The 12,382-nt window shown below is 40.6% G+C and overlaps 1 protein-coding gene across 3 annotated transcripts in view; it reads right to left on the reverse strand.

The window, feature by feature from the left end:
- The window catches only part of LOC139812666 (dual specificity protein phosphatase 10), a 29,186-nt gene extending 17,907 nt beyond the window's left edge, over positions 1–11,279 (reverse strand). Inside the window, exons 1-2 of one of the 3 annotated variants that reach the window (XM_071777683.1) lie at positions 10,777–11,279; positions 6,276–7,205 (exon numbers count right to left, since the gene is read on the reverse strand). In XM_071777683.1, the coding sequence (XP_071633784.1) occupies positions 6,276–7,205; positions 10,777–10,783 (937 nt within the window). In that variant the 5' untranslated portion in view covers positions 10,784–11,279. Of the gene's footprint in view, positions 1–6,275; positions 7,218–8,286; positions 8,898–10,776 lie in introns of those variants that run through there. The other 2 variants (XM_071777682.1, XM_071777681.1) reach the window with 2 other exon arrangements.
- Between the last annotated feature and the right edge of the window lie 1,103 nt (positions 11,280–12,382).

The raw sequence follows: 12,382 nt of genomic DNA on the forward strand, positions 1-12,382 counted from the left end.
ACGACTTGGCAAGAGACGATGTCCAAGGATCACGCGTGGATTCGGCCGCGGGCCTTATTTTGGGCTGACGAACGTAGCGCGGGGAGAGCGCTACACGCTGTCTCCGCTCCCGCCACGAATAACCCGCCGAATAATCATGCCGACTGACTGACTCATCTGCGTGAAACGTAGTAGGAAACCATAGCACGGCACGGCACAGCCACGGCTCGCTCGCTCGCACGCTCGCTCGCTCGCTCTCGTCCAGTCTCAAGGAAATTCCGACGAGTTCGAAGGACGTACGGTCGCTCGTTTTGTCTTGTCCGCGTGCCCGCGCTGATTCATCTCGCGCTAATAACCCCACGCGACCCTCATTTCTTTTTTTTCTCTCCTTTTGCTCTATCTCTCTCTTTCTCCTTCTCTCTTTCTCTCTTTCTCCGTAACCCTCCGTCTCCCTCCTTCCCTCTCTCGCATTCGATATTTTCAGAGGGAATCCGAGTCAATGACCGGATGTCTGAATGTGTTGCTCGCGATGGCCGATTAACACCTCGAGCCTGGCGATGGGGGTATACCGCATTACAATGTCGTGGTGTAAGGTACACATTTGCAGGTTGCCACGGGACTTGCTATGTTTAACTTCGCCGAAATTCGACTGAGGACAGAGGAAGCTGCTCAAATTAAATGCGAGTCTAGCAAAACACGTTTTTATTGGGCTTTATAAATTTACGGATCGTTTCTGACGTTCGGTCTGTCTCGTTATGCTAAATCAGTTAAATCAAGAATACTTTTGTTCCTTGTATATTTATGTACATTTATGGGGTGCTGAAGTTCAACAAAAGCGTTCACAAAAACGGAGCGGTGAAAGATATGCAATAAGCAAACAATTACTCACAGATTACTCAGGCATTCTCGAGAAGTTCGAGGAAAATAATTGGGCAATTCATTTATTGTTTATCGCTGGAAGTTTTTTGGATGGTCTTTATCATTCTCCGTGATTCATCAATTCATCAATTGATTACATTTACTACTTAAATCACTTCACTTTTACTGTTTAAGTCTTTTTTATGTGCTATGACTTCAAGTCTTTCGTCTTTAGACACTCGCTTCCCGAATCTTGGATCTTAGAAAAATAAATAATGACACATAATCTTATAAATGTATTTAAATATAACTGGCGGACTAAGTTTAAAAATTTGTCGTTGGTAAATATTCAGACTTTTGGATCATACTTTTTGCGTCCTTGATCTTTTGCATCCTTGTAAAATGTGCTGCGGTGTCGCAGCTTGCAAGGATCTTACTTTTCGATTCGTAATAAGATAATACATCAATAAAACATAAACCAGCGTTATAACACTTACTGCGTTATAACACGCGCCGTATCATTAACTGCCAATGCGCCGTTTACATTTTCCAAGGAAGAATTGCGGATATACTGTAGCGCATCAGGTTTTGTGTAATCCTAACAGGTAGGTAACTCTGTTCTAGCCGCCATTCACTTGTTGTATACAAATATAAGATAATTTAACGTGAGAACGAGAAAGAGAGTCGAGTACATATTACAACGAAACCTTTTTACACGGGACTTTGTCTTCAGAAAAATAATTTTGAAAATAAAAGGATTAATAACACCTTTGGTAATTTTTCGAATTTCAATTTAACTTGCGATTTTAATCATCCGATATATCTTAACGATTTCGGTTATCGTGGTATGAATGAAAAAAAGGTTTACATTGTACTCGACACCGATAAAATAGTTGCTGAATTTATCAATCTACGGCACGCGATGTCGTGACAGTTATACAAGTAGAAAATAAAAAAGCGACACGTTACCAGTCCTTGAAATTCGAGTCTCTCGAAAACGAAGCGTCGTACAGAAAAAGAAGTTTCTACATTTTCCACTTGTTTTTTTTACGTAGGATTATATCGATGCGCTTCCCTAAAAATTCTCGTTAGCTTGTATCATCGATAACACCCTTGTATATTTACGTCGACACCATAGGAATAAGTTGAACGAGCAGTTACGGGACGCGGCTAGAGTCACCGGACACCCCGTATTTTTAGATCCTCCATCACGATCCTAGCAGTACTTGAATCACGCCGGTGCAGCACAAAGGGACCTGAAGGGTGAAGGGGTAAAGGGGGAGGCCTGGAACGATTGTGAGCTGGACGCGCGTTAGTCATTGATACATTTTAAAGCGAGCTGTGTATCGGATGACTCATACGTAATAATCGTCATCGACAGCTGATCCAGATGCGTTGTACGTTGTTCTGAGGCGCGCGCTCCCCCTCGATTAGACCACCACCTCCGTTGCACCCTTAAACGGAAGGGGGATGAAAAAGCGGCACAATGGAAAAAATACAGCAACCCCCCACGGCTTCAGAGAGCGATGACTAATTCATTAAGCTCCGAATTCGGCTTCATTTATTGACTCTAAATACTCCGAAGTGTTTGCTCATATATAGTAAAAATATATAATTTAATTATGTTAAGTTTTTATAATAAGATTATTATATAATTTATATAAATTTATTATTATTTGATTAGCTATATATACATCTGATTAATTTATTTATATGTATATTATAGAGTTATAAATTTTATATATATATTTCATCATTTTTAATTATTTATTAGTATATCAATAATTCGTTAATCGTTAGTTAATATCAATTTATTATTATTACACATTGTTTATGCATTATGATCTTCTTGTTCTCTCTTCCGTGACTTTATAAACAGAGTCGTACTTTGAAATTCTTCGTCTTAAAATACAAGTTATGCAGTTATACTATGCAGTTCTAAAAGTTGAATTTTTAAGACTAAAAAGATATAGCCTAATAATTGAAATGTCAGCTAGACTAATATTATACGATATATTTGTTGCAAACAAGTACATTTTACTATTGTTGCATAGTAAAACGATAGAATAGCTTCCAACGATCGAATTCTTAACTATTAGAAAGTGCATTCAACGAATACAAAATACAATGTTTCACGATATACACGATCTTACAGACGGACGCAACGTCGTTCCGCTTCGTTCCTTTTAAGTCTTTATTCGAGCAATTTTTCAGCCTCTTTCTCGAGCGAAAGTCGCGCCGCAGCACGATCGAGACACGGAAGAGCCGGACGCACCTGAAAGGGTTAAGGTCGCGGCGATAGGAAAATCTCGTAACCCGCGCAAGTGACTCACATCTAAATCGTCCCGAAAGAGAGTGAGAGACGCAACGGCGACGACAACGCAGGGGATATACGTTATGCAATCGTGATTTTGACATATGGCCGTTCGTGCGCTTAGCTAGCGTAAACATGCCGTAGGGTCGATATACACGGTGACTCATGCTTTCAACGTCGCAGTCAGTCGTCGTCGTCGTCGTCGTCGTCGTCGTCGTCGTCGTCGTCGTCGTCGTCGTCTGAGAAAAATGCGATCGGGACCGACCGGGAGACCAGACGCGCGCATTAGCCTCGCCAAAACGAGCCACACGATGCTTCGCTCTCGTTGTTTATAGGCGGCCGCGAATCGTTACTAATTATGTAATAACCAGACACGATGTGTCAAGAGTGACGTCCGCGCGCTCATTGCTGAATAACGAAAAGAAGAAATGCCTGAGAGTAGTAAAAAAAAATTAAATTGTTTACTTTTATTATACATATTAATATTATTATTATTTCTTTCTCTCTTTTTCCTTTCCCCCTGCCCCTCTCGAATTGTATTGCTATTGTGCCTTTTGATCGATTCGATAATTTTTTTTAATAACATATTTTTATAATATAAATTACATTTGTAACGAGAAATTATACTTAAAAAAATTTACGATTCTGCGATTTTACTTTAGGACATGAGAATTAAATAAGAGAGATATAAAAATATGGAGACCATATAGCCTAATGTTGTTGTATCGTTAGATTTTTATATGTGATACGTGACACGCTGTATTATTTATTTCCTTCGACTTCGAAAATTTTATCGCCGCGGAGCGTTTACGATACCGTTATCGCGAGGCCTGCGACGACGTAACGCCAGACCTCGGTGAAAATCACGTGGCCATATTTAGCGACTTTTAGTGCGCGAATGTGGGCTTAATATTCAATTCGGCACGATTAGCGTGCAAACTCTGGACAAATCTCCCGTAATGCTCCGCTATAATTCATCTCCCCTTGCTGCGCGGCATCGCGAAAACACGGCGAAAGCGCAGATCGCGGCGCGCAAAATCTGTCCGACTATTCGCGGCGTCATCTCCGACGTGAGTCACTCCTATGAATAGATCCCCACCTTTCGCCTTCGTATACGCGCCGACCGCGACGATGCGAGCACGATGTCGATGCCGTCGTCGTCGTCGTCGTCGTCGTCGCAGCCGCAGCCGCGCGATCCGCTCGAGCGGATCTCTCCGTCCGCGTTCTCTTCCTCGAGCCCTCCGAAACCCCCCGAAGCCCTCTCCCAACCCCCATTATCTCGCGACATTCACGTGGAAAATTAACGGGCACATGATTCACCTCCCCAATCTTCCTAATTTCACATTCGCGCAGCGTAACATTCAGATCTACGATTCTATCGTGCATGGATCAAAGCTATATTTATATCGTTATCCTCTCGATTCTGAATGTTGAATCGCGCGACAAAGCGATTTTAATTAATAATAATTAATTAAGCCGATTGAAATCTTCTGTACAGATCGAGGAACAACATTTCCTTCGCTTTCGCTTTTCAACGAATATATGTGCCGTTTAAATCTAGTATTTACTATTTTGCATCTAACAAAGTGGTCAGATTTTTAAATTATGCGAAAAAAAGCTCTTTCTTTAAAACACGTCATTCTTAAATTCTCGCGAACAGTTTTTACGTCAGAGAGACGCGCGCGGCGTATCTAAAATAAAATTATGCCAGCACTGTTTACGCTGACGAGAAAGAAGTGAAGCGGAAATATGAGGTGGTTAAAAAGAGAAATAAAGAAAAAGAGAAAGCAGCATTAAAGTAAAGCGACGTTAAATCACTATTATTTTTCTTCAGTAAATATCAGACTGGGAAGAAATGTTCACGCAAGGAGAAATAAGATAAAGACGATAAAGCTCCCAATATTGAATTTTTTTTAAACAGACTATTTTTGGCCATCTGTCTTCCTCCATTTTAGCTTAAAACAGGGCTCCGTAATAAAGCAAGATTTACGAAGAAGAAGAAGATTAATGATAAAAACGAGAGATTGACGGGAGTTGCAGAACACGCTTTTAAGAAAACAGATTAATATTTTGATAATAGCGTATCATAAAAAAAAGGTGAAAAAGAGTACGAGACTACGAAGAATTAATAGTATATAATGAGCGTAAAAATGTGGTGGCAGAGAATGATCGGCGTAAAAGTTTCGACGCGCGATTGGCGGGCCGGCAGAAATATCGCGCTCGCATCATCGTTATTTCCGAAAACCAGAGACTCGACTCCCACGTAGAGGACCGGATAGACGACAAACAGAGAGTACGCCGTGTTTCGCGGCCGCTTCGCTTTTGTAAACAAATACCGCGTTACAAGAAAAAATTATAAGGGACAGATCGGCGAGAATCGTTCGTCTTTAGTAAAAATCACCGGGATAATTTATTTTGAATTTGTAGATCTCACGCTAATTAAAAATTCATTAAATCGATAAATCTCGGGATTTTTAGATTATTTTTTAATTATTTGCGCTAATATCCCTTTTGCGAGTTAATTCGCTAATTCTGTTCATCATAATTCCACTTTGTTAGTTTACTAATTCTACTTAATCTTGCATATTAACAGATTTGAATTGTATAAACTTTCAAGTTCTGTATAGCTTCAAATAATAATACGCAATATCGCAATATCTATTGTCTATTGAAAAATTTGTCTAAGATGTTTTGCTAATATGTGTAGGTCATCTGATATCTTCGGATATCATTATCTTACTATTATCAGTTGTAGTATATTTGATAACATGAGAATCGTACCTAGCAAAGTTAATTTACAGCAAATGTGATAGTAATTATAGAGATTTGCCACATGAGATATATTACGAATAATAACCTTTCAGATATATTACGAGTCCCTAGTTTTCAATTCGACTGTATATATCAGTTTTGTTTTGCAATTTGCTTTTGGATAAGGCAACGCAGTTAATATAAAATAATTTATAAATATTCAGTTTTTTTTTCCCCAGTGGAAGGATTCAATGGCCAAAATAATCGCGAGATTATTTTTTTAAACGATTGAGCAAAGTTCAGTCATCTCTACCGATCCATAAAGCAACACACCGGTCGAAGGTGTGTAAAAAAAAACCCGAAGAGCACTCACCGATTAGCAGAGCCGGCTCCCGATCGTCGTCCACGAGTGCAGCAAGTACCAGGAACAACGGGTGCTGAGCGGGCAAGTGTTCCAGGTCGTCGGTACAATCGTCGTACACTATGACTTCCTTGAACTGTCTCTTCCTGAGCAGCTCTTTGCTCTCGCGAGCGGTTGCGAGATCGGCGAGAGTGGCCTTCCCCAGCTGTAGTCTGCGTCGGTTGAAGCGATCCGAGCAGTTGACGTTAATGGCACCGCGTACGTGATTGACGTTGTAAAGTATAAACGGTCTGCAATCCAGAATCACTGGCGGAACGGCGGAGGGTCGTTCGAGATGCACGAGACGCTGGGCGAGGTCGTCGGCGGTGATGACGCGGGTCTTGCTTAGCACTAGCTGGCGATGAAGGCCGTTCTCGGCGCAGGGGCTGGTAGGCAGGCTGACAGTCTCCAGTTTGCAGCGCTTCGTGGTCACTGACAGGTGCTGATGGTGGTGAAGATGGTGGAGATGGTGATGATGATGATGATGATGGTAGTGGAGATGGTGGAAGCCACGACGGTGGACGTCGTCGTCTTCGTCGTCGCCGTTCGCCTCCTCGTTGATCACTATCGAGGGCGGCTCAGTGGGATTGTTGTTGCTGTTGTTGCTATTGTTAACGGCGATCGGCGACGCCGCCGGCGGTGCTGGGAAGGCGCAGGGACTCGGTCCTGGCTCGCTCAGGCTGCGGTTCAGCACGAGCTTCAGATTGGCCCGAGGCCGGCCAGCCGACACTGGCTCGCAGCATAGCAAGGTAGACATCGAGGAGGACGATGGAATTCGGTCTTGAGGCCGATGGTCGTGCTGGTTGTGTCCGCGGTGATGATGGTGGTGGTGATGGTGGTGATGGTGGTGGTGGGTGTTGTTGGAGTTCACGTCGATGGTGCTTACGTCGTGATGGCACGGTCCTGCGGTCGGCGCTGAAACGTCAACGATCGGGATACGTCAGCAGTTTTTTTTCATTCCTTTCTCCCTTACGTCAGTTGATATGACAGAATCTCCACATTCGCGCATTCCTTATTCGCGTATTTCGCGTATTTCTTGCGGTTATTTGCCATTGGTTTCCACATTGGCGAAAATTCGCACGCTCGTAAAGAAATATTAAAATAAACGGTTAGAGAGAAGAATGATCTTTAGCTTTCATTTCAACTGACTTCTGAAAATTGTGTGATTTTTGTTTTAAAATAAAATAAATTAAAAATAAAACGATATTTTTACTTCCTCGTTATATACCTATTTTCACATAATTTTAATCTTCCTACGTTTCCTTTTTCCGTATTCACAATTTATGATTTATAATAATTTTGTAAGATTTCTAATGCCTCTGGATTCCGAATTATTCAGATTCTAGATTAAAATCTACGCACACACACACACAACTTCTCTATTTTCTGTAACTTCTTACAAATCACTAATCTTATCTCGACTGCGAATACTCAAAAATACAAGGGATGTTAATTGAATCGAATTGATAAATAAGTATAAACTCCATGCGTCTTCGAATTAAAGCCTTCTAATTTCCACGCAAGAGAATATATAAATAATACTTCAAATTTTTCAATGCTCGTATCACAAGTATTCAGATCGCGGAGCCTTCGAATTCTCGGGTCCTTGCGTTATCCCGTTCTTTTAGTTACAATTCTAATTTGGCAGTTGGATGTCGACCAATGTGCGTTACGAAAGATCTGTTGTAAGCGACGATGTACTAAGTTAGAAATTACGTGATACACCCGGGATTTGCTAGCACGCGATTTGTTTGTTTTTATAAATAACGCCGCGCGTACTTTACCCGCGTGTCGCTCCGTCTTAAAATCTAGATTCCTTAGACTTTGTAGTTTATAGATTTCTGCTTTGACATCTTTCTTTTACAACTTCTGAAATCATCTCGATGTATCAAAAATATCTCAAACGAAGACCGCGCGAATTCAGCACGGAGTTGCTGCATCATTAAAATTTAAAGGAGTTCTAGTTTCTGAATTCTCAACCTACCCAAATATCGAAGATATTGGATTTTGGATTTAATGAAGATCACGTTTAGATTATACATTTGTATTACTTTTTATTTTTACGTTCATGTCAATTTTATATTTTTCAATGAATCTGAGTCTTTCCGTTAAGTTTTGGAAAGCTTAATAGAATTAGATCGAATCAAATGATACTCAGTTAGAATCAACGGCCGATTAAACGGGAAACCATCGGTTACTCTCTTTCCCTCTCTCTTCCTCTCTCTCTCTCTCTCTCTCTCTATCTCTCTCTTGCCCGACCACTCTCCCACTTCTCTTCCGCCATCGAAGTTTCTCTCCGGCCCCGAGAAGTCTTCGAGTTCGTTCTTTCGTATGAGTAAACGCTGTGGAATTCGACGCTTCGAGCGGCAAGTGAGACCCCGCGACTAGCGATGGGCCCGATACCCTCGCAATACCTATTGATATCTCTCGCGAACGGTTGTACAAAGAGGCATCATCATCAAACAGTCCGAGAAAGTTTACTCGTGAAAAAGCACTGGCGAATGTATTAATTTGCATAAAATCAACATATGGAAACTTTTCAGGAAAAAAGACTTTGAATACTGCAACGTTATTTTTCCGCAACATATAAATTATTCAATAATAATAAAAGTGAGAAAATGAGAAATATTTTGCTTCATATATGCTTTTAGTAAAAAAAATGTTCACTGAAATTTAATCAAAGCATTATTTAAATAAATGAAAAACTTACAGATTAAATAAAAAGCCTCAAACTCGTAAATAAAATTTATTTAAATAAATTCCACATTTCCATTTTCAATTTATTTCAATAAGAGGAAAATATATTGAAAACGTGATATATGTTTCTGTTATTTATTTCTATCATTTGTAAACTTCGTTATTTTGCAGTTTTATTTGTTATTACGTCTGTAAAGTATTTGTGTCATTTATTGACAGAAAATAACGAAAACATTTTTTAATTTACTATTAATTCTCCCTTACATTTTCCTAAAAATTAAAAGATCAAACTTTACGGAAGCAAACTATAAATATCGCGGTATTTTAATTGTTAGTTAACTTCAAACGTACTTTGTGAAAATACCAGTTTTAATCGTAGCTTTAATATCCGCGATAAACAAATCGCGAAGCATAATGAGCGCGCTTACGTTAAGGGAAAGTCCGCCACGTATTTTTCAAAGAGTCCGTCATTGAGAACTAACGCGATATTCATGAAACGGGTTGCGACGTAAATAAAGTAATTTATTGTCGTGTTGACTAAAAAATAAAGATAAAGGGATATTTGTTTGGGACTATCGCTACTCGCAACCTGACCGGGGCATTCAGCTTTACGGACAGGTGTAGCACCGACACCTGCCATCGTGCGGAATACGTCGTCCTGCGTTCTCCCATTCACCCGAAAAGAATGATAATTTCTCCGGATTAATCCGGAGCCTTTCATATTCATCTCATTATTTCAGCGGAATCGTAGTATTTGCCCAAATATTTGGGACTGTAACTGTAGTAAATTATGTATACACGTATAAAGAGTCTCAAAATGCATAAATTAAAAAAGGTTTAAGAATACATGAATCTATAAAGATTTGAAAATTCAAAAATCAAGATATACAGTTCAATATTTGAGGGGGAAGGGGTACTCTTAAGAATATTTATCTCAATTTCCAGCTGGATGTAAGAACTTGTCACTTAAAAGACTCGACGATTTAAAAATACGCTTCAAAAATCCTGATTTTAATTAACGTTTTAATTTACACAGATTTAAAAGTGGACCAAGCGTCTCGATTTCTCATTTACATCACAGTTATATCCCTGATCTGTATTCGGCAGCAATTAACTGGCGCAACTAATTAAAACATTCGGTAAAACATTTGCAAACGATTAAGAATACACTCGCGTAAAATATAATTTTATATTACCTAGCATTTTCCAGCATTTTAAATAATCTAGTTTAATCAGATAATGGTTGCAATTAAATTTACACAAAAAAAACTAAAATCTTTTAAACAATTTCCATAGAACAGAATTTAAAAATTTGGAAAAATTATACTCATTTGTGTAAAAATAAATTGCAAGTTCTATCAAAAAAGTTCAAGATCCGAAGATCTAAAAGCTTAAGGATCGAAAAAAAGCCAGTTTCCCTTTTTCACTTTTGGAATTTCGTATCAAAAAGAGCATCTATGTTATACGATTTCGAGCAACTGTTTACAGAGACTCGTGGAAAGTGTCCGAAGATACAGCTCAATTAAAACGCCTACGTAGAAGTAGAGTAATCTAACGATCGTGGCATCCCAAGTGTTTTAATTCTCGACTCACGCATCCAAGGCACGACAGATCGAGAGAGATACAAGCGCGTTTTAATTGCAGAATCCTCGATGTACAAATCCGGGGAAGCGAAATGCGAGGAGTTACCAGGCATCCCATTGGAAAACGTACGTCACTTAGGCGCTAGGTGACTGGAAAACTCGAAGAGAGTCCGAAAAAAATCCCGATTACACACCTTGCATCTACATATCCAGAAACCGTGAGGTCCGGGTCCGATGGCTAATAGAAATCCAGCGACAGCGATCCGAGTGGCCCAGTTTTACGTTCCTACACGCTCGGGAAACGGAGGAGCCCGTGGAATATTACATCCGAAAGAGAGAGAGAGAAAGAGAGAAATCCCCGGTTACGCACTCCCGACGCGATACCGTCCGCGAGTACGCGATCTTATCGTGGGGATCAAGGAACCGGGAGAGGAGGAAGAGGGAGGATAAGGAAGGGAGGAACGTGGGGAGCGACGGATCTTGTCGGGATGACGTCACGGGCTCTCAAGAGAGCGCGATCGCGCGGACCCGGGGGGCCCCGCGAGGCTCACGTCGGGCCAGCATGGTCCCTGGGGGAACGGGCGAGGTGTACGGCACACGGGAGATCTACAGCCGCGGGAGCGCGATCGATGCGGAATCCCCTGCCAACGGCCGGCGAGCGAAGACTGAGGAGGAGAGGCCAGGCCTGGCCTGGCTAAAGCGCGGCGCGGTACGCGGTACGCGCGGCGACGACGGCGACGACGACGAGGTCCGCCGGCGACGAGGAGAGCGGAGAACGTTCGAGGAGAGTGGAGAACGCTGCCCGGCGCGGCGGAGGACGGGGGTCCTACGGGGGCACCGCCGGAGCTCTGCGCAGGAGCGTAATTTAACCCCTCATACCGAGCCTAACGTCGCGACGCACGGTTTAAACCTTTAGCGCGCTAGTTTTTTTGTCGGAGAAGAAAAAAAGAGTATTGCAAACACTGTGGTATTTTGTAAGAAAAATGTGAAATGCAGTTCTATCTGAATCTGGAGATTCGCAGATTCGCGTGGTCCTTTCGTTGGCTGCAGAGGCGCTGTGTCTGTTTTGAAATTTCCGCGAGCGGAAGGAGAGAGGAAGCAGACTCTCGATAAAATTAAATTTAAATATAAATAAAATGTAGAAATATAAAAATAGAAATTACAACAGATCACTTTTTTGATTGTTTCTAGTTGAGATCTAAACCAAAATCCAAAAACCAAAATTAAATTCAAAATTTATATGAAGATTCTTTTAAAATAAGAATTAAATTTGAAATTAAAGACGGAATAGAAAGCCAATTCAAATTGAGATAAAACTAAAACTTTATTTTTCCGCAACAAAAAAAAAGATTCGAGCGTAAAATTCACAGAAGAAATACAACTGTTATTTTGCTGAAAGCAATTTACTTATAAAAAAAACCTAGATGTGATTATTGTAAAATATGATGCTAAACACTCAGCATCTTATATACTCGCTCTCCCTTCTTATTTTCTCTTTTGGCAATATGAGCGCATAGAAATGGCACAGTCTGGGTTTTACATCTTCCTTCAGGGAAGGAACTTTTTTAAGAACTTCTGATGGAAAATGCCTGTCTTGATAGAGTCTTGACAGAGTTTTGCCATTATAAGTTGAATACCCTCATGTATCCGCGAATATAAATAAATTCTACAAAGTTTTCAGATAAATCTTCCATCAATTTCTTCAATAAAATTCACAATAACTTATGAATCATATGTCAAATATCAAATTATGATTAAGTGTCCCAAAAATTTCGGAATTATTTGATGACTAAATAATGT

This window comes from Temnothorax longispinosus, chromosome 5, assembly GCF_030848805.1.
Source record: "Temnothorax longispinosus isolate EJ_2023e chromosome 5, Tlon_JGU_v1, whole genome shotgun sequence".
Classification (NCBI taxonomy): Eukaryota; Metazoa; Arthropoda; class Insecta; order Hymenoptera; family Formicidae; genus Temnothorax; species Temnothorax longispinosus.